Genomic DNA, 23538 nt, shown 5'->3' on the forward strand with positions numbered 1-23538 from the left:
ATGTTGTTGCAAATGGCATTATGTCATTCTTTTTTACAGTTGAGTAATATTCTATTGTGTATATATACCACATCTTTATCCATTCATCTGTCCATGTCAATTAATTGAAGTATAGTTGATTTACAACATTATGTTAGTTTCAGGTGTATAGCATAGTGATTCATTATTTTCATAGATTATACTCCATTAAAAGTTATTACAAAATAATGGCCATAATTCCCTGCGCTGTACAATATATATCTTATTTACTTATCTATTTTATATATAGTAGTTTATATGTTTTTTTTAAAAATTTATTTATTTTGGGCTGCTTTGGGTCTTCATTGCTGTGCGTGGGCTTTCTCTAGTTGCAGTGAGCGGGGGCTACTCTTCTTTGCGGTGCGCGGGCTTCTCATTGCAGTGGCTTCTCTTTTGCGGAGCACAGGCTCTAGGCGCATAGGCTTCAGTAGTTGTGGCACGTGGGCTCAGTAGTTATGGCTCGTGGGCTCTAGAGCACAGGCTCAGTAGTTGTGGCTCACGGGCTTAGTTGCTCTGCAGCACGTGGGATTTTCCTGGACCAGGGATCGAACCCGCGTCCCCTGCAGTGGCAGGCGGATTCTTAATCACTGTGCACCAGGAAAGTCCAGTAGTTTTTATGTCTTAAGCGCATACCCTTATTGTGCCCTGCCCTACTTCCCTCCCCTCACTGGCAACAACTAGTTTGTTTTCTGTATCTGTGAGACTTTGTTTTGCTATATACATTTGTTTATTTTTTAGACTCTAAATATAAGTGATATCATACAGTATTTGCCCTTCTCTGTCTGACTTATTTCACTAAACATAATACCCTCCAGGTCCATCCATGTTGCAAACGGCAAACTTTCTTTTTTTATGGCTGAGTAATATTCCATTGTATTTACTCATATACACTGCATCTTCTTTATCCATTTGTATGTTGATGGACACTTGGGTTGCTTTCATATCTTGGCTATTGTAAATACTGCTGCTATGATCATTTTGGGGCATGTATCTTTTTGAATTAGTGTTTTCACTTTTTCCAGATACATACCCAGAAGTGGAATTGCTGGGTCATATGGTTGTTCTATTTTTAGTTTTTTAAGGAACCTCCATACTGTTTTCCATAGTGGTTACACCAAATTATGCTCCCACCAACAGTGCACAAGAGTTCCCTTTTCTCCACATCCTCACCAATATTTGTTATTTGCAGACTTTTTTTTTTTTTTTTTTTTTTTGCGATACGCGGGCCTCTCACTGTTGTGGCCTCTCCCGTTGCAGAGCACAGGTTCCGGACGCGCAGGCTCAGCAGCCATGGCTCACGGGCCCAGCCGCTCCGTGGCATGTGGGATCTTCCCGGACCGGGGCACGAACCCGTGTCCCCTGCATCGGCAGGCGGACTCTCAACCACTGCGCCACCAGGGAAGCCCCTATTTGCAGACTTTTTGATGTTAGCCATTCTGACCAGTGTGAGGTGATATCCATTGTTGTTTTGATTTGCATTTCTCTAATAATTAGTGATGCTGAGCATCTTTTCATATGCCTGTTAGCCATCTGTATGTCTTCCTTGGAAAAATGTCTATTCTGGTCTTCTGCCTGTTTTTTGATTTGGTTGCCTGTTTTTCAGATATTGGATTGTATGAGCTGTTTATATATTTTAGATATTAACCCCTTGTCAGTCATATCATTTGCAAATATTTACTCCCATTTAGTAGATTGTCTTTTCGTTTTGTTGATGGTTTCCTTTGCTGTGCAAAAGTTTTTAAGTTTAATTAGGTTCCATTTGTTTATGTCTGCTTTTATTTCCTTTTTAGGAGATGGATCAAAAAAATTATTGCTACAATTTATGTCATAGAGTGTTCTGCCTATGTTGTCCTCTAGGAGTTTTATAGTACCTAGTCATACATTTAGGTCTTTAATGCATTTTGAGTTATTTTTGTATACAGTGTTAGAGAATGTTCTGATTTCATTCTTACATGTCATAAGCATTTTGGGGTCATCCTGAAAAAACTCTAAGGAAAGGTGCCATTTTTCTGAATTAGTAAATTCTTTTTAAAAAATAATTAATTAATTAATTAATTTTTGGCTGTGTTGAGTCTTCATTGCTACACGTGCGGGCTTTCTCTAGTTGCAGCGGGTAGGGGCTACTCTTCGTTGCGGTGCACGGGCTTCTCATTGCGGTGGCTTCTCTTGTTGCAGAGCACGGGCTCTAGGTGTGTGGGCTTCAGTTGTTGCAGCACGTGGGCTCAGTAGTTGTGGCTTGCGGGCTCTAGAGCGCAGGCTCAGTAGTTGTGGTGCACGGGCTTAGTTGCTCCACAGCATGTGGGATCTTCCCTGACCAGGGCTCGAACCCGTGTCCCCTGCACTGGCAGGCTGATTCTTAACCACTGCGCCACTAGGGAAGTCCTAAGAAGATTCTTTTTAAGAAGCTGTCAAACTTTTTCAAAGCAGCTATACAATTTTACATTCCCACCAAAAGTGCATAAGGTTTCCAGTTCCTCCACATCTCACCAACACTTGGTAAAATATATATTTTTCTAATTTTAGCCGGTGAATAAGAAAAATACGTAGTCCTTTCCTCCTCTGTTTCTCCTTTACTCTCACACTATCACCACATTCACAATACTTCTGACGCTTCTGGTTACCAAATGTGTAGGGTTTTTTCCCCCACATTAAGCAATTTTCTGTGACACCAGATGGCTGTTCTAAAATTTAACTCGATTCTGACACTATCTACCTAGAGACAGCATCAGATCCCACAGGCTAAGGGCTCAGTCCCACAAGACTGGCCCCCACTTCAGGTGCCAATTGTAAGCAGTAGGTCGTCACCCAGGTTACCCACAACTTCTATCCAGTATGGCTACAGATAGAAGGTTCTCATGACCCCTTCCTCGGGTTTAATTTGCTAGAGTGGTTCAAGAACTCAGGGAAATACTTATTTACATTTACCAGTTTACTAAAAAAGGATATATGACATAGGATACAGATGAACATCCAGATGGAAAAGATGTGCAGGGCAAGGTATGTGGGAAGGGGCACAGAGCTTCCATGTCCTCTCCAGGCAAGCCACTCTCGCCACACCTCTACTCATTCACCAACCCACAAGCTCCCTGAACCTCGTAGCCAAGATTGATCATTAACTCCACTTCCAGCCCTTTCCCCTTCTCAAGAGAATTGTGGGGGCGGGGGGGGGGGTGGCGATGGGGCTGAAAATTCCAAGCTTCTAATCATGGCTTGGTCTTTCTGGTGACCAGTCGTCATCCTGGAGCCATCCATGAGCCTATACAGTCACCTCATTAGAACAAAAGACACTCCTATCACCCAGGAAATGACAATGGTTTCAGGAGCCCTGTGTCAAGAACCTGGGGCAGAGACCAATATATATATTTTTTCTATTATTTTACAGCCAGTTTAGGGGTATTACTGGTATTTCACAGTGGTTTTAATATCTAATAATATAATCAGTAGATAGTTTATTAGTATCTTTTCACGTGCTTATTTGCCATCCATATGTCTTCTTTAGTAAAGTATCTGTTCAAATCTTTTGCCCTTTTTTAAAACTGGGTTATGTGTCACCTTACTAGTGAGATATAACTTCTTTATATATTCTGGATTCAAATCCTTAATCATATATATGTTTTGCAATTATTTTCTCCAAGTCTATTGCTTGTCTTCTCATTTTCCAGATAGTGCTTTTTGAAGCACAAAGATTTTTTAATTTTGATGGAGTCCATTTCATCAATTTTTTAATGGACTGTGCTTTTAGTGTTGTATCTAAGAAATCTCTGCCTAATCCCAAATAGGCAGAGTAGTAAATGAAGATTTACTACTATGTTTTCTTCTAAGAGTTTCATTGTTTTAGCTCTTATATCCAGGCCATTGATCCTATATTTTTTGTTTACTTTTTAAAATTGAAGTATCATTGATTTACAATTATACTAGTTTCAGGTATATCACACAATGGTTCAATATTTTTATAGATTATACTGTTTAAGTTATTACAAAATAATGGCTATATGTCTCTACACTGTACAATATATCCTTGCTGCTTGATCTTACATTTTCTTCTAGAAGTCTTCTAATTCTACATTTTATACTTAAATTTATGATCAATTTTTGTGTAGAGTGTGAAGTAAGGGTCTGTCATTTTTTAACATATGGATGTCCAATTGTTCCAGCACCATTTGTTGAAAGGACTATTCTTTTCTCCAATGCATTACCATGGCATCTTTGTCAAAAACTGACCATATATATCGGAATTTATTTGTTGACTTTATTCTATTCTATTGATCCATTTGTTTACGGCTATAGTTTTATAAGTTTTGAAGTCAGGTATTTATTAAGTCTTTTTGTTCTTTTTCAAAATTGTTTTAGCTCTTCTGGGTGCTTTGCATTTCTGTATAGGTTTTAGAATAAGTTTCTCGATTTCTACAAAGAGACCTACTGGAATTACAATAGGGATTGCAGTCAGCCTACAGATGATCAATCTGAGTCTGCCAATCCATAAAGATAGTATCTCTCTGCATTTATTTGGGTTACCTTTAATTTCTCTCTGTAATGCTTTGTAGTTTCCAGTGTACAGAAATACTTATTTTTAAAACACCAATGATAAAATTCTTACTTAAGCTTTGAATCTGGTATCAAATTGTAACAGCAAACCTTGCAAAAGTTACTTAAGAATCTTTCTGACACAATTTTAATTACCTCACATTCAACAATGGGACAAACAAATAAAAAATGAACAAACAGTAAAGATCTGTTATCTCATAAAGTCTAAGGGTTTTAAAAAGTTCATAAAACCAAGTAGGAAAGAAATTAATGCCTATCTCAAGATGGAATTTTCCTTGACTATTTTGCCCCAAAAAAGTGTTTGGTAGCAGAAACTAAGTACAGATCTTCCTCCACTTATGATGGGGTTATGTCTCAATAAACCCATCATTAAACTGAAAACATCAATAAGTCAAAAACCTACCAAACATCATAACTTAACCTAGCCTACCTTAAATGTGCTCAAAACACTTACATTTGCCTATAGTGGGGCAAAATCACCTAATACAAAGCCTATTTTATAATAAAGTGTTGACTATTTCATATAATTTATTGAACACTGTACTCAAAGTGAAGACCAGAATGGTTGTATAGATATAGAAGAGTCGTAAGTATATTAGCAGTGTTTCACTCGTGATCGCATGGCTGACTGGGAGCTGCGGCTGACTGCCAATGCCCAGCATCATAAGAGAGTATCATACTGCATATAGCTAGCCCCAGAAAAGATCAAAATTCAAAGTACAGTTTCTACTGAATGTGTATCATTTCTGCACCATCAAAAAGTCAAAACATCATAAGTTGAACCATTGTAAGTCAGGGAAGAAAACCAGATCTAGTACAGATGGTCCCTAATTCCCAAACCCAAGAAAATTCCACAAACTAAAGTCATATCCACAAACTCACATAATTTCTCGCTATATCTGTATGTATATAAAACTTCATACTGCCAACCCAATTAAATACACCATCTTCAGTCTTTCTGTCTCAGTGTTTATAGCATGATTTTCATCTCCAACTGTGAATGTATAAGCTTTCAAGGAAGCATATTTATCAAATAAAATGGGGTTTATATTCTACCAAATGTTCAAATTATGAAAAGGTTTTTTTTAAACTTTGAGAAGTATGAATGTTAACAGAGACTTTTTGATGAGAAACTCTCATTTAAAATAAAAACAAAAAAAAAATTCATACCAGAAACCATGTACAATTACACTATTTATAATAGCAAAAAACAGAAACTACCCAAATGCCCACTGACAAGAGAAGATGATATAAACTGTGGTATTTATTTACTGAATATTGAACATTATTGAATATTGTACTGTAGTAAAAATGAATGAACTACAGTATATGCAACAACATGATAAATATTATAAATGTAATGTTGAGGGGGAAAAAAAACAAGTCCCATTTGCTTATGTCTCTAAGCAAAACTAAACATATTGTTTGGGCACACATACATTCATAATAAAGCCTTTTTATAGAGGCAAAGGAATGATATGCACCAAATGCAGAATAGTAGTTAAAGGGGATAGGGAGTAAATGGGGCAAGGGAGGGCAGGAAAATTGAGTCACTAAGGAACACATAAATAGACACATGCAAATTATTAGTAATGTTCCAGTTCCTGGGTTGAATGGAGGGTTTATATGTTTATATGCTTTATAACTTACATATGTCTTCTAATTCTTTTGTAAGTATAATTATTTTTAAAAAACATAAGCAAAATCTATTTTTAAAAATCACCCATTATAAAACATTTTCCAGAAGCGTAACTGGGCACTCAGAATATATTGGGTTGGCCAAAAAGTTCACTTGGGTTTCTCCATAAGATCCTAAAACCCGAATGAACTTTCTGGCCAACCCAATACATCAAAAAACAAATTTTTTTAAGTTTTTACCTTTGTTTCTGTTCAACTGCTTTGTCCAAGTGCTGAAAGATATCCTGAAACAGGGTGCAGCTGGATTGACTATTAATCGTATACCCATATCCTCTTTTCCAATATTGTTTCAGATCATTTAAGTATTCTAAAACCTAAAAATACAAATTTCAAAAATCATTACTATTAATTTTTATTAATGTAACAGATTTTCTGATTTAATCATGATTTTTTCAGAAAAGGTTACATTGTTTAATCACCATTCTACACAAAGTATAGTAGAATCTTAGCATTTACAGTTTATACTTACCATTTCAAGCATTTAAGGGTTGAACCTAAAGGTCCATGACACAGAGATTTATGCTGAGACACAAACCCAAATGGGAATGTAGAGACTGACATGCAAGAGCAAGTTAGTAGTACTCACAAGCAGTAATCCAGCATCCATGACAGTTCAGGATACTGGGTTAAAGACATGTGCTCACCTCCGCTTTCTTCTAAAATTATTTTAAGATGATAGCAAAGATATATACAGAAAAAAGAAAAAATGTACATAGAAGAATATTCATTACAGCACAGAAGGTGCCAACAGTGAATCCGGAATTTTTAAGAATTTCAGGAAGGTAGAAACCAGATAGAAAATGAGTTACTTTGGTTCATGTATCAGTTTGGCAAAAACAGTAATAAAAGTAGACCAAGGGGGCTTCCCTGGTGGCACAGTGGTTGAGAATCTGCCTGCCAATGCAGGGGACATGGGTTTGAGCCCTGGTCTGGGAAGATTCCACATGCCGCAGAGCAACTAGGCCCGTGAGCCACAACTACTGAGCCTGCGCGTCTGGAGCCTGTGCTACGCAACAAGAGAGCCTGCGACAGTGAGAGGCCCACGCACCGCGATGAAGAGTGGCCCCCGCTCGCCGCAACTAGAGAAAGCCCTCGCACAGAAACAAAGACCCAACACAGCAAAAAAAAAAAAAAAAAAAGTAGACCAAGGATATGGAAAACTGGTACTAGAAGGAATGTGTATTAATACAGATGTTCTAAAGGACAGACTGGCAAAATACACAAAAACACACATCTTTAAGGCCCGTTTAATTCTGTTTCTTATAAACTAATATTCACAGAGGAACACAAGAGACAATGTACAAGAATATCTTAGAGTAGCACTGCTTAAAGGAGCTCCCCCCCGCCAAATTTCCTGGAAATACCTGAATTTCATTAATAGGTAGAGGCTTAAATAAACTGTGATATACACATACTATGGAATACTATAAGATTATTTATAGATCTACATGAACTGACATGGAAAGATCTCCAAAACATACTGCTAAATGAGAAGAGCAGGTTAAGAATGATAAATACTTACTGGCCTCTGCTACTTGCAATAGATCAGACCCACCAACTATTATTGTTGTAGTTCAGTGGGGCAATATTATGCCATTTCTGAACCTATCATGGCCAGAGTGCTCTTTATGTACTGGGTTTTTTTTTTTTTTTTTAAGCTGTACGCGGGCCTGTCACTGTTGTGGCCTCTCCCGTTGCGGAGCACAGGCTCCGGACGCGCAGGCTCAGCGGCCATGGCTCACGGGCCCAGCGGCTCCGCGCCATGGGGGACCTTCGCGGACCGGAACACGAACCCGTGTCCCCTGCATCCGCAGGTAGACACTCAACCACTGCGCCACCAGGGAAGCCCTGTACTGGGTTTTTGTATAAAACCCAGTGTATGTTGTCTAACTGCTGTTGGTAGCAGGAGAAGAGCAAGATGGTGGGGAAGGATTGTACACAGATATGTAGGGAAGGAAGCTAGCTATCTGTAAGTCAAGGAGAGAGGCCTGGAACAGATACTTCTCTTACAGCCCTCTGAGGAGACCAATACTCCTGACATCTTGATTGCAGACTAGCAAAGGAATACATAATTTTCCTTCTTCATTTTCATGAGAAGTAATTGAAAGCTATCATCTATGCAAGGGGAAGCTCTGGTCAGTTATTTTCAGTGTTTTGATCCTTATGCCTTTCACAGATCTAATTCAAATGCTGGATCTCTTCCTTATTAGCTTTGTAATCTTGGACGCATCCCATAATTTAGTTGAGTCTTACTTTCATTATCTGCAAACTGAGAGTTCTAGTACCTCCTGAGAATTGTGCAAAGCCCTCAAAAATGCCCTTAGCACACAGACGTTGTTCAGTAAATGTCAATTGCTTTGTGAATTCCTGTAGTTGTGTGCTGCAGTAATTTTTTTAAAAATAAATTTATTTATTTTATTTATTTATTTTTGGCTGTGTTGGGTCTTCGTTGCTGCATGTGGGCTTCTCACTGTGGTGGCTTCTCTTGCTGCAGTACACGGGCTCTAGGCACGTGGGCTCAGTAGTTGTGGCACAGAGGCTTACTTGCTCCATGGCATGTGGGATCTTCCGGACCAGGGATCAAACCTGTGTCCCCTGCACTGGCAGGCGGATTCTCAACCCCTGCGCCACCAGGGAAGCCCTGCTGCAGTAATTTATATGAGGGGTAATCTTTGTACAATAAACATATTTGTTAAAGACAAAAAAAAAGGAATAATACAGTATAATATCATTTACTAGCAAAATACACACACAATTACACTGTTTACATTTCTAAGAATGGTATAAATTATAAATAGAGCACAGAAAAGGTTGAAAAGTACACATCAAACTGACAGGAGTGGTAGATTTCTGTGGAGAGGTCTTGAATTGGAGTTGGTGATTAAGGTAGCCTTTATCTGAATGTCAAACTTGTACTCATGTATCATTCTGATCCAACACCAAAAATAAAGGACTAAATCTTGAAACCCAAAAGAGGTACAAGAGAAGACTACACAGTAGTTATGAGCCATTCTTCTCAGAAGAGTCCCTAGAGAAATTAAGTGCAAGCCGTAAATTTAAGAGCAAGAGCAAGGGTAGGCCACTGCCATATACCAAACACAAAACTAAACATATATTAAAGAAGCAATTAAATTAAGAAGTTAGCAAAAGGGACAAAGTAAACGTTAAAAAAATTAAAATAAAAAGAATTAGATAAAGTTCTGCCAAATCTATTCAAGAAATAAAACAAAAATAGTATCAGAAATGAAAAAGGAGAGGCGCTTCAAACTGTGGCACAGGGAAAAGGATGTCAAGCAGAATTCGGCAGTCTTGCTGAGTTGAGGAGTCAGAACTCAGAGTTTAGTAAGTCTGAAGTGGTTGGAATTAGCAGGGTAGAGTATCAGAGAGGAGGAAGCTACACAGAAAAAGAACTCCAAAAATCGTGGGGGGGTCCCCTTGATTCTGCTGCCAAAGGCCGTGGGAGTTGTAAGCTGATCAATTCCAGAGCTATCACAAGGCTGAGAGATATTCATGTTCCAAGCGGCCTAAGTAGAGAGAGCTTCCATAGATACCAAGACATCCAGAACTTCAATCTGGACCCCAGAAGAGACATACTTTAATAGTAAAGACATGTGTATAAGTAAGGTTTTGTTTCTGAGTTTTGTAAGGTCAGGTCGAGAGCATGAAACTCAGAAAAATGAAGCCTGAAAAGGATCAAACTGATCCACAAGTAACTTAACTGCAAAATAAAACAAAATTCAATACTTAGAAGACAAAATCCAGGCATTCAACACCATAACATTCACAGTGTCCAGTATCTAATAAATAATTACTGGAAATACATGAAGAAACAAGAAACATGACTTATAACTAGAAGAAAAATCAGTCAGTAAAAGAATCTATCATAAGAAAGAAGGAATGTAAGGATAATTCAGTATTAGAAAATGTACTAATGTAATTTCTATGTTAGAAGATTAAAGAGGAAAAAAAAATCATCTTCCTAGATGCCAGAAATTCAGCAAACATTCCTGATCTTAAAAACAATAAATAAATAGAAGGTTTTAGTAAGAAACAGAAATTTTCTTAACTTGGTAAGGATAACTACTAGTGACTATGCCAAACATCATATTTTGCAATGAAACACTGAAAGTGCTCTTAACTAGAAAATATAAACAAAGCTTTGGGTTTTAAGATGATGGAATTAAGATATATATGCTCTCTTCTCTCAGAAATCACTCTAAAAAAAGAAGAATGAAAAAGAAATGCAAATGCCCCTTTCAAAGAAATTAGGAGACCTCTGTACCCTGAGCCACCACCATAAATGAGGAAGGACTGCCAAATGCAGTGAAAATCAAATAAAACACAAACAAAACCCCTCAGATAAAACTAACAGAAGACAGATTCTCAAAGCACATTGTACACTTGCAGGAGTAGATCCAATAATCCTTTGCTTGAAACAATAAGAACGAAGTCTAAGAGGAGCCTCCCTGGACAGTATGTAACACCATTACAGGAAACAGACTGATCTTCCATCTTTACAAGAAGCATTCTACAAAGAATCTCAGAGAAAAACTCCAAACTGGAAGGAACACGACTTATCTCTGAATAGCTGCTCATCCCTACTGGCCGTCTGAGAAGTAAAAGCTGAATTCACTGCAAAGATGAGTAATAATTTAAAAGGTGCTAGTATCTTTACAAACATACAAATTAAAAACAACACTGCTACACAGATAAAATAGCCAGAAAAAAACCCCTCACCCTAGAAATTCTGCTACAGAGCAAATGAAAACTATAATTAAATAAACACAGTATCATGAATTCCAAAGACTTAAGAAAATAAAATAATCATTTAAAAAAGAATGAGTCCAAAACAAGAAAAAAAATATATGGAAAGAAGCATAAAGATAGAAATATAAACTGGAACAGCTCCAAAAAATAATTGGGCATTATCTAGTAAATTTGAAGTTCTGCATATCCTATGATCCAGCAATTCTACTACAGACATAGACCTTCAGAAATGTGTATATACACACCTATAGACATACACAAGAATATTCATAATAGTCCCAAACTGAAAACAACCCAAATGTTCACCAACAAGATAATTGATTAAAAAACTATGGTAATTCATGTAATGGAATATTATACAGCAATAAAAATAACTGAACTATAGCTACATGAGGCATCATAGATAAATCTTAAAAACATAATGTTGATAAAAAACTAGATACAAAAAAACACATACTGGATGATTCCATTACATAAAGTTCAAAACATAGTTAAACTGTTTCTTGGGAAAAAAATAATAAATTAGTAGACACTAAACTAACATAATAAAGAAAATGCAGACACACAAATAAGTAATAATAATGGGGACATAATCTCAGATATAGAAGGAAGACATTTTTTTAAATCATGAGATAAATTTGCCAAACTCCACAAATAAATCTGAAAACCTAGAGAACATGAATGACTTTTACAAGAAAATATTAAATACCAAAACCGACCCCAGATGAGATAGAAAATCTAGATATACTTGTTACAGAAGATAGACACAAAGCTGCAAAAAGCTATCCCACAGAGAAGTACATAGTTCATGTGTCATTTCTTTTGTAAGGTTTACCTGACTGCCATTAATCAACTTCCTCCTTTGTGTATCACTATACACTATATATACTTCTGTTATAGCCATCCCATTGTCTTGCAATGGTTTTTTTGTCTTTCACTCCTTGTGACATTCTTTGAGGACAATGCCTATCTTACGTTAGTATCTTCAGTTTCAACCAAGTGCCTGGCATGGAGCAGGCACTCAAACAATATTTGCTGAATGAAGGCACAGATGGACCAGCATTTCATAAGGTCTTGGATATCTAATAATATCCAGAATTCTTAGAATTTCATACATTTCTATTCATTTTTAATTCTTAAAACATTTTTTTTATAAATTAATTTATTTTATTTATTTATATTGGCTGTGTTGGGTCTTCGTTGCTGTGCGTGGGCTTTCTCTGGCTGTGGCAAGCGGGGGCTACTCTTCGTTGCCGTGCGCGGGCTTCTCATTGTGGTGGCTTCTCTTGTTGCGGAGCACGGACTCTAGTCATGCGGGCTTCAGTAGCTGTGGCTCGCGGGCTCTAGAGCGCAGGTCAGTAGTTGTGGCGCGCGGGCTTAGTTGCTCCGCGGCATGTGGGATCTTCCCTGACCAGGGCTTGAACCCATGTCCCCTGCATTGGCAGATGGATTGTTAACTACCGCACCACCAGGGAAGCCCCTTAAAACATTTTTAATAAAGAATTTCAAACATAAAAATAGAGAACAGGAGAATAATGAACCCCCATGTACCTCTCATCCAACTTCAACAACAATTAACACTTGGCCAATTCTGTTTCAGTTATGCCGCTACCACCACCACTGGATTATGCTAAAGCAAATTCCAGACATCATTTTATTGCATCTGTAAATACTTCAGTATGTAAACCTATTTCATAGTGAAAAGTCCTAAGCAGAGATTTTTGTGTCAAAGTACTGAAAAAGAAAAAAAAAAAATCACAGGAAACATCTAAATCAAAAGAAAACTTTAGGGCTTCCCTGGTGGCACAGTGGTTGAGAGTCCGCCTGCCAATGCAGGGGACACGGGTTCGTGCCCCGGTCCGCGAAGATCCCACATGCCGCGGAGCGGCTGGGCCCGTGAGCCATGGCCGCTGAGCCTGCACGTCCGGAGCCTGTACTCCACAATGGGAGAGGCCACAACAGTGAGAGGCCCACATACCACAAAAAAAAAAAAAAAAAAAAAGAAAACTTTATATTTTTTAATGAAGAATCTAACTTATTTGCTTTTACTATATAAAAAGAAAGTCTCTTATTCAATTAATTTAAACATGTATTTCAAATTTTCAAATCATGGTCATTTAAATGAGAAGTTCTTTGAAAGTGGCGGTGGGGGGTGGGGGTGGTAGGATGAAGTGGGAGATTGGTACTGACATATGTACACTAATATGTATAAAATGGATAACTAATAAGAACCTGCTGTATAAAAAATAAATAAAGTTCAAAAAAAATATGAGAAGTTGTTTAAAGGTACCTACACAATGGAGAAATCTGGAAGGTGCCACTTTAATCATATGATCAAACATATCATCATCAGTGATGTGACAAACTGACATCATTCCTTCTGATTAGACACACTATATAAGAATACTTATATAGTATTCTTGTCAAAAATGTTTAAACCCCAATCTAATCTTAAGTGAAAAAACAGACACAAAGACATTCTGCAAAAAAGCTGGCCTAGATGCCCGCAAAATGCCAGTGTATAAAAGACAAAAGAAAGGCTGGAACACTCTTCTAGATTAAAGGCAACTAAAGGCATGACAAATAAATACAATGAATGATCCTTGATTAGATCCTGAATTTAAAAATAAAAAAAAAGTGGGAGGGAGACGCAAAAGGGAGGAGATATGGGGATATATGTATATGTATAGCTGTTTCACTTTGTTATAAAGCAGAAACTAACACACCGTAATAAAGCAATTATACTCCAATAAAGATGTTTAAATATTTTTTTAAAATAAAAGCTATAAATATAGGATTCTATTAAGACAAGTGTGAAAACACAAATACTGACTGCATATTAGACAATACTGTACTATATATGCATATGTAAATTTACATTTTATTATGATTATGTAGGAGAAGTTTCTTGTTTAGATGTACGTCCAAGTATTTAAGGGTGAAGTGTCTTGATGTTTAGAAGAAAAAGGTTACATATATATGTGACAGAATAAATGTCCCTCAAAGATGTCTACATCCTAACGCCTACAACCAATGAATATGTTATCTTACATGATAAAAGGGAATTTGCAAATGTGATTAAGTTAAGGAGCTTAAGATGGAAAATTATCCTAGACTATCTAGATGGGCCCAATAATCACAAAGATCCTTATAAGAAGTAGGCAGGAAGGACACAGTAGGAGATATAACAATGAAGCCGTGGTCATAGTGATACAAGGAATGCAGGTGGGCTCTAGAGACTGGAAAGGGCAAGGAACAGATTTTCCCCTAGAGTCTCCAGAGAACACAGCCCCCTGTTGATACCTTGATTTTAGCCCTGTAAAATTCATTTTGGACTTGTGACTTCCAGAACTGTAAGATAATAAATTTGTGTTGCTTTCAACCACTAAGTTAGCAGTAATAGGAAACTATTACTGTTATAGCAGTTATAGCAGCAATAGGAAACTAATAGATTATAAAGAAAGAAAAACAAATGTGGCAAAAAAGGTTAAAAACTGGTGAATGTAGGTGAAGGACATGAATGTTCATTCTGTTATTCTTACAACTTCTGTCAGTTTGAAATTTTTCAAAATAAGTTGTGGGGAAAAAAAGAGAGAAGTTCATATGCAATAAAGAGATAAAAGGGTAATCCTAAAAATAAAAGGAAAAGAAAAACAAATAGCACAGAATCTAAGTCACCTAATAGTTCCATCTTTTACGATATGGAAATAAAAGCACAGCGTTGTCGGTCTTTGGAAGTAAGGGACCACATGGATATAGCTACTCAGAATACAAAAAGGGCAGATAGCCAGGTAAGCATATGCCAAATATTCCAACAACTGTAGTAACTTGGGCAAATAAGTTGTTCTTCTGTTAAAAAGTAAATTTCCCTTTTGCCCACACCCCTCAGTCATTTACACAATACTGAAAATCACTTCAATTCTGTTTATTGGCCTTTTCCCCTACAGCAATCTGGGCAGGGAGAAAAGGGAGGTGAGGAATTTTGACACAAGTGAATGGTGACCATAAGTCTCAGTTTACACCTATACTGGTGTAATTATTACTGGTTCCCCTTTCACTTTTAAAAGTATTCAATTTAGGAGATTCCCTAGTGGTGGAGTGGTTAAGAATCCACCTGCCAGTGCAGGAGACACGGGTTCGAACCCTGGGCCGGGAAGATCCCACATGCCGTGGAGCAACTAAGCCCATGTACCATACTACTGAGCCTGCACTCTAGAGCCTGCGAGCCACAACTACTGAAGCCCGCGTGCCACAACTACTGAAGCCTGCGTGCCTAGAGCCTGTGCTCCGCAACAAGAAGCCACTGCGATGAGAAGCCCGCGCACCACAACAAAGAGTAGCCCCCACTCGCCACAACTAGAGAAAGCCCGTGCACAGCAACGAAGACCCAACGCAGCTAAAAATAAATAAATAAATTTATAAAAAATAAAGTATTCAATTTAGAACATAAATTTTATGATCATCCTAAGCACAGAGTATTTCAAAGAAGGGTAGGCCGGGATGTTTCTGAAGTGATAGTTATGGACACTTAGAGGAGATGAGAAGTGTTTTGAGTACTTGAGACAGAGAAAAAGTAGATCATCAGGGAGCAATTCAGGAGCACCGAGAGGAAATACATACACCTATTACTTCTGGCGCTCAGCATCCTAGAGCAAGCATCCATCGAGGGCTCTTTTCCCTTCTTCCAACTTACCGGCTAAGCCCTACATCTGCATTGGCATAATACTACAGAAAAATCACCTTTAATCTGGTTGTTGGTCACTTTAGTCTTTAATTAACGAAATAAAGCACTTGTTTTACTTTCAAATGTACATTAGCTCTCAGCTTAAAAGCTTGCTTCTAACTGACAAATAGTACACTTCTTTTCAAAATTTGAGGTTAAATTCTGAAGTTAGTAATTGATTTTCATACAGAATGCTGAAGGTTCCATATGTATGCAAGGGATGACTGAAGTTTCTAAAGTCCGTATTTCTGAATGACCCATACATAAAGATACATCTTACTCTCATCCATCAGAATTCTATCCAATGCCTTGATCCTCAATACTTAAGAAAACAATTAACACTTTCCTACCCCAACTCTCTGGCTCCCAGCATCCCAGATTTGACCAGAATTTGCCTCCTTTACAGTCACCAGAGCTCTGTCTGCCCTTCTCTCTCTAGAGTCTAAAAGTCTACAAAGAAACAACATGAATGAAGAGGAAAGAAAGGGAATACAAAGTAGCCAGGCAGAACCAAGATGAATCACTGCCATCACTGGGTAGAAAATAGAACTCTATTTATTATGAAAACTTTATAAAAGAATAGGTATTTGGAAAACCATTCATCCTCTCTGAGCTTTGGCTTCCAATAAAAAGAAGAATTTGGATTATATTAGCTCTATAATCCTTTCCAGCAGTAAAATTTGATGATGGGTTAAGTAGGTTTTTAACTGGGTGGACCTAGAAATCAAATCACAATGGAAGAATGTTTTCCAGAGTTTTATGAGCCTAAACTATTTACAAGTAGGTAGGTCCTATCTGAACAATTAATCTCTCTTTTTAAGGAAAATTACAAGATAGTCAAAGGCACTTAATGTTCCCTACTCTGCTTATTTTTTGAAAAGCTGCTTCAAATAAAGACAACAATGAAAACCATGCAAAAAAAAAAGCAAAGAAACTGCAAAAGTAATACTTACCTTTGCATCATCTATGTCAAAAACATCACACCAAGGAGATTTAACACCTTTAATTGCCAGGTCAAATGAACAGGTGAAAAAAGCTACCTGAATTAAATCTGAGAGAAAAAAAAAGGTAAAATTTGTAGGTTACTATTTCCTGCAGTTTTCCAAAGGCTGAATATCTATAGAATGCCAAGGACTTACTACATAAAACATAACTTGATTTTGTTACTTTTAGAGGATTAGAGGAGGGGAGATAAAGTTATAAAAGGTTTTAGTCCCCAACTTGAAAGTCAGCAATGACAAAGAACATTTATTGAACAGTTCTTTTAACTACACAATTCACATTATAACTATTAAGAAGAAGCAAGTACAGAGAAGGATATAAAGTAGAATAGAAGACTGCAAAAGGTAAAGAACAAAGAAAAGGCAGACTGAGGAGTCAGGAGGAAGGTGAAGCAAAGGGTCAAGAAGGAGAAAAACAAAGAGGGAAAAATCACACTATGAGACCTGATTCTGACATTAATTATCCTGGGTAAGTCACTCTAGGCTTCCTGGGTCTCAACACAAAATAGGTAAAGGATTTATTCTTTTGTCAAGCAATATCAAAGGACATATAATTAATATATCCATAACACATAAAGGGTACCTATGATCAGTAAGAAAAAACATAAAAATAATCCAATAGAAGATGGCCAAGGTTATGAAGAGGCAATCCTCAGAAGGAATGAGATAGCTAATAAACATATGAAAAGATGTTCAACCTTACAAGTAACCAAAGAAATGCAAATTAAAGCTAGATATCATTTTTCATTAATTAAATTGGCAGAAGTCAAAATGACTAATATCCACTGTCAGATGAATTGGGGGAAATGAGCATTCTCACATATTGTTGATATAAATTTTTCTACACCTTCAGAGAACAATTTGGAAGTATATGTTAAGATGTAAAATATTCATGCACCTTAACCCAACAATTCTACCTATAGTTATCTTATAAACTCTCAAGTGCAAAAAGCAGACTATAAGAATGTCCACTGTTGCGTTATTTGAAAGAGTTAAAAACTAAGAAAAAGCTTAGTAGGAATGTAATTTCCTATAAAATAAAGAATTTGGACTGTATTAGCTCCAGCCTCTCTGACCAGTAAAACTTGATGATGGGTTAAATAAATTTTTAACTATCATTTACCTAAAAATGTAATCATATATATCCTATAAAATAACAGAATTTAAAAAAATGAGACAGATACATTGCTAAGTAAAAATAAGTTACAGAAAATACATACAGCATCACCTTTCTATGCAAAAAAAAAAAAAGTATTTAAATAGCTAAAATATTTTTGAACAGTTACTCTGTGCCACGTACTGTGCTAATGCTTTGCATGAATTAATCTCATATAATCCTTGCAATAATCCTGTGAGGCAGGTACAATTCCTATATCCATTTTACAGAGAAAGAAACTATGGCACAGTGATATTAAGGAACTTGCCAAAGATCACAGAGTTAGTCAATAATATAACAAAGTCAAGAATCGAATAGTCGAATTCCAAACAGTCCAATTCCAGAACCCATGATTTTAACCACTATGCTAATATTGCCTCCAAAAAAAAGTTGTTCTCAGTTACCCCATCAGTAAAATACAAATAATCCTTGTCAAGTCAGAGACTAGAAATAATGTTTTTTAAAAAATCTTCAACAATCTTAAATGCCCACTAACAGAATAATGGCTAGATGCTGGTATTATATAATGGGATTCTGTACATAAGTTTAAAATGCAGAACTAGAATTACACACATTAAATAAAAAATGCAAAGTTGAATTAAAATCAAATTTCAGACTGATACCATAGTTTGATGCCATTCCTAAAAGTTTAAAAATCTGCAAAATGCCCCATTTAGTCATAGAAACATAAATATAAAAACCGGCATGGGATGACTTAAATGTTCAATTCATGACAATGGTTACCTCTGGGAGAAAAGGAAAGGAATGAGATCCTAGAGAGGGACAAAGGACCCTCAATTTATTTAAAGCAACTAAGTGAAGCATAATGTTAAAATCTGATCAAACTAAGTTGTGGGTATACAGATACTCATTATATTAACCTTTATTATTATCTATATACTTGAATTATTTCCCAAAGAAAATAATTTTTAAAGCTCTGCAAACGACCCCAATGTATAGCCAGTTGAAGAAAAGAGAAAAAACTCAATTTTAGATGCTAGTCTAGGCATCTTCACTTTTTTGATCCTTATAAAGCATTCAGACACCAGGACTGACATATTCTAGTCTAATTAATTTATTCCCAACATCTCCTATTTCTAGTCTTTGGAAATTTATTCACAGTATAATGAAATCACACTCTATATATCTGTCAATATCTGCTGTATGGATTATACATTCCTAGAAAACAGGAAAAAAAATCTTATTATTTTTTCTTAATTTCTCATTGCTAGGTAACCATGTAGCTTGGTTTTCCACCTGCTCTCCCAGCATAATTATTAATAGTGTTTCCTTTCACCCTAAAGTGTCCCAGGTGGCACAGTCTACCATCCACTGCAATAGCTTATGACATACATGACTGCTCATTTTCTCAGCATCTCTAGGTATAAAAGCTCCAAAGGAAAAAAAAAAAAATCACACTACTTTTTAAAAACTTAACCTCTCTCAAAACATTAACATGTACTTCTGAACTGCTTTAAAAGCTAAAGAATTTATATGACTTTCCATTTGTATCACTTTAAGAGGAGATAATTCAGAAAAAGATAATTTTTGTTTTATAAATAATGTTTAGAGTTGAAGCTTTATATAACTTTGCCCTCAAAACAAAACAAAAAATTCCAGGATACATCAAGAGTCTTGTGTATTAATTTACATAAAACTCGAAGAAGAATCTGAATCTAAGAATAGTAAGCATGAGATATAGAATTTTCTTGACCTAGAACACATTATTTTCTCAACGTAAAATCAATTGTGGTCCTTTAAAAGGAATAACTTTATGCTTCCATATTTTTCCACGTTCAGAGTTTAAAAACCACTTAAACTATTTCAGAGTTCAAATGCAAGACAATAGGCACATTACCTGCATTTAAGTTGTTGACTGGCACTTGCAAAATACCTGCAACTTTTTTTAAAATGTTCTGCATTTCTGGTCCAGTTTTGAAGGCTTCTACATGATAAAGAGCCGTAGCATTCCTTTCCACTTGAGTTAAAAACTTCTCACAATGATCAAAGAACCTCATTAATTTATCATTAATTCTTGGAGGTCCACACTCCATGTCTGAAAGGGAAAAAAATAATTGTGTGTGTATGTGTGTGTGTGTGTGTGTGTGTGTGTGTATCCACTGACACGAATGACAATTCCAAATTATTGGAAAATTTTGTTTCAAGTGTAAAAAGGAACCCTAAAAACCTATTTATTCATTGACATGTCTGAAATAAGTACACACTGCTCAAGAAAGACATAGGGCAAAACTATTCCCCATTTGTAATAATTGTTAGCTCATGAGAGGATACGCTAAAAAAGACTAAAGAAACAGAAAATATCAAAGATAAAATAAAATGTTAGAGCAATACTACACTATGAAATAAAGGTAACTGAAATGAATGTTTTCTTAAAGGAAACAAAAATAATTAGATATGAATGTCATAAAAAGTGTAAAAATCTATTACCTAAGTACTGTTTCCATCAGGCACAGAAAATTTGAGAAAACAACCTAAAAATGAGCAACGTTTCTAATTACAAAGTGAGAGAGAATTCAACAGACAGGCTCTGTTTTACTACTCTAAGCCATAGTCTAAATAGAGTATTTTATTTTCTCAATTAAGTTTCTCAACCCTGTGTTCCTTTACAAAAGACTGCTTTGGACAAAAACTACTGACAATAGCACAAAATACATTAAAGTTTCAGGTCTTCTGTATTTCATTGTGCTAGATGCTTCTGATTCGGTTTATTTTCTAACTGAAGCTCCAGAATAACTTCCCATTTAGAATTTTATGTGTTAACATTATTTCCCCAATTCGGTAACAAATACATACTAGAAAAGCATTCGTAATCATGCTTCAGCTACTGGGGTGCCTTTTAAGTTTTCTCAGAGTCATATTTAAAAATACACAGATTCCAACCATCATTTCTCCAATAATTTACCATGAAAAGAACACCAAGTATACTATTTCTGTAATTAAAATAAGAAAATTATCCCTAGTTATACCATTTTGCTTCAGATGTGTATGTGAAAATATTTATATGTATGTGTGTGTGTATCCATTTCAGGAGCTCCTGAAATGAATAATTCTGCCAATTTTAACTGGTAATCAGATTACAGTTCTTAAGAAATTACTAGGAAAATCTTTGTCATCTTTTTCTGTGGCCTCAAAATTTCCTAAGTGGATCTGGATAATTCATCCCTGCTATTATCTAATTACTGCTATTCTTTAAATAGAAACAAAGGCATTGTTCTGTTTCTGTAAGAATACAAAATCCAATTCAGTGGCTTCCCTCCAAAGCCCAGATGTACACAACAGGCAAAACAATTGTCTGTAGATAATAATGGAGCAGCTAAGCAAAGGGTTTAATCTCTGATACTGAAAATGGTGAGGGGTGGCTTATCCTGAACTATTTTGATCCACGGCTGGCAAATGCCCATTCTCATAATCCATCTAAGGGCAAAAATTCATTCATCCCAGGAGGTCCAGTAGTCCCTTTTTGGTATACACTATATACATATATAGTACTATATTGAAGTATGTTCTGCTTTCAACATTCAGTTAATTTAACAGATTTGTGGGAAATCTTCACTCATATCAATGGAAAAAAGTCTAGCTATATTAAAAAGCATGATTCAACAAGTGACTGAACACAAGTCAGCCAACCGAGTTACTCACAGAGTCATGACAGAGTCATAACACATGACAGAGTCAATGGAAGAACCCCTTGGAGATGGCTGAACGGCTTAAGAGAGAATGCTATTAGAGAAATGACAAACCAGTCTACTTCTAATTTAGTTTTTGCTTGGGCTTTTTAAAGCTAAATGATGCCTCACCTCAACTTTGACCTTAAAGCTGCTCAAGAAAGTATTAACACTTGTTCATCTCTCTGGCACAAAAATGTCATGTTTTCATTCTTATCCTTAAGTTACAGGACAAATGGAAGCTGTACGTACAGTGTAATGGTTAAGAGACCAAGCTCTAAATCAGATTTCCTGGGTTCATACCTACTCATTTGAAATTAGGCAAATTAGTGTTTCTACGTCTCAATTTCCTCACCGGTTAAGAGGGGGGGAAATACAATCAACCTCAGAGAGCTGTTGTAAGGATTTTGTGAAATAAATGTGAGGCATGCAGAGCACATAGCAAGCATTAAGTGTTTGCTATTATTATTATGTGACTTTTAAAATATTTTCTAAGGAAAAAGCATCATTTGAGGGAAAACAGAAGACCTGGATTCTGGGCCTCAAACTAAGAAAGGACAATCAGCAGGGCATTTTCTTAGGCTCAGCTTCTTCACCTGTGAAATAAAAGAGCTCTGCTAGACGATCTCTCAAATTTTGCAGAAGTATTGGTAGTGGAATAAATTAGTAAAGTACTGTGCCATGACCATGGACCACAGCTACAAGGAGAGTAACTCTATAGTACATGCAAAATCAAAACAGAGAAAAAAGCAGAGCAGTAAAGAAAGTTTGAGAGTACTTCCCAAAATATGTTGTAGGTCTAGAATTAATATCTGAAAAAGCTGTTAAATGAAAAAAACAAAACAAAACCCAAATAGTATTAGTATCAGAAGTAAAACCTGACGAAGAAAAGTCCTAGATTTAAAAAAAAAAAAAAAAAAAGTGCGCCGAACTGCAGAACTAGTCGCCAGAGAGGGAGGAAGGGGAGAGGGGTTGGTGCTCAGATGGAGAAATTCATTTTGGGAATGGGTGATCAAAAACTGCCCTGGCCTGTCGCCCTTCCTACTGGATCCCCCAACGTCTACCACAGCGTCCTGCACGTAGAAGGTGCCAAACTCATCCCTGATGAATGAAAAAATGAACATTATGTACGAGGATAAGGGAGAGAGCCAAGTCCTGAACATCCCATGGGATGGGGGGCTGGGGACAGAAGGAAGCAAGGAGAGGCTGGGATCGGGGAAGTCCGGGATCTGGGGGAGGACCGAGGCAGGGCACTGGCTGGGCGGCCCGGGGTGGTCACCTGCGACGTCGGGCGGCGGTAACCCAGGGTGGTAGTGCTGCCACAGTCCCTGCAGGAAGGCGGCGCCGCTGTCCATGCAGCGGTGCTTGGAGCTGGTGACTAGCTGCAGGCGGCCGCAGTTTTCTCGGCTGAAGAGGACCGGGAAAAGGGAGGCCAGGCGCAGGGCCAGCTGTCGCATGTCCTGCCGCCCCTTCTCCACCAGCTGCCCGTCCATCCAGTCCGCGTACCACAGCGGCCAGTTGGCCAGCACAGCGCCCAGGTCGCCGCCGCCGGCAGCGCGGATCCGGTCATCCCCGGGCCCGCGGGCCTGCAGCAGTCCGTGCAGCTGCCGCAGCTTGCGGATCTGTTTGGTGGTCGGGTAGCGGGTGCCGTGGCGGATGAGGGCGACCAGCTGTACCGGGGTGCAGGTCTCCTCCAGCAGTTGTGGGTCCCGCCGTGGCGCCTCGGGGTCCGGCAGCAGCCCGGGGTTGGCATCCTCGTAGCGAGTCTTGGTGCCGAAGTAGGGGCTGAGCGGCGAGACCACGCGGTTCTCCGGCTCCAGGAGGGAGCAGCGAGAGAGCGACGAGACCAGCGCCACAGCCAGGGCCGCGACGGGTGCCACGGAAACCCTGAAGAGGCGGCAAGGGCCACGGAGCATGATGCACTGCGGCCCGCGGAGGGAAACA

At 37.6% G+C, this 23538-nt stretch overlaps 1 protein-coding gene across 5 annotated transcripts in view; it reads right to left on the reverse strand.

Annotated features, from left to right (window-relative positions):
* The window catches only part of MINPP1 (multiple inositol-polyphosphate phosphatase 1), a 46432-nt gene extending 22894 nt beyond the window's left edge, over positions 1-23538 (reverse strand). For 2 of the 5 annotated variants that reach the window (XM_030864978.2, XM_060286510.2), the window contains exons 1-4: positions 22874-23538; positions 19767-19964; positions 16705-16802; positions 6442-6575 (exon numbers count right to left, since the gene is read on the reverse strand). In XM_030864978.2, coding sequence (XP_030720838.1) covers positions 6442-6575; positions 16705-16802; positions 19767-19964; positions 22874-23510 — 1067 coding nt within the window. In that variant the 5' untranslated portion in view covers positions 23511-23538. The remainder of the gene's footprint in view (positions 1-6441; positions 6576-16704; positions 16803-19766; positions 19965-22873) is intronic. The other 3 variants (XM_030864979.2, XM_060286511.1, XM_030864984.2) reach the window with 3 other exon arrangements.

The sequence above is a fragment of the Globicephala melas genome, chromosome 16 (genome assembly GCF_963455315.2).
Source record: "Globicephala melas chromosome 16, mGloMel1.2, whole genome shotgun sequence".
Taxonomy (NCBI): domain Eukaryota; kingdom Metazoa; phylum Chordata; class Mammalia; order Artiodactyla; family Delphinidae; genus Globicephala; species Globicephala melas.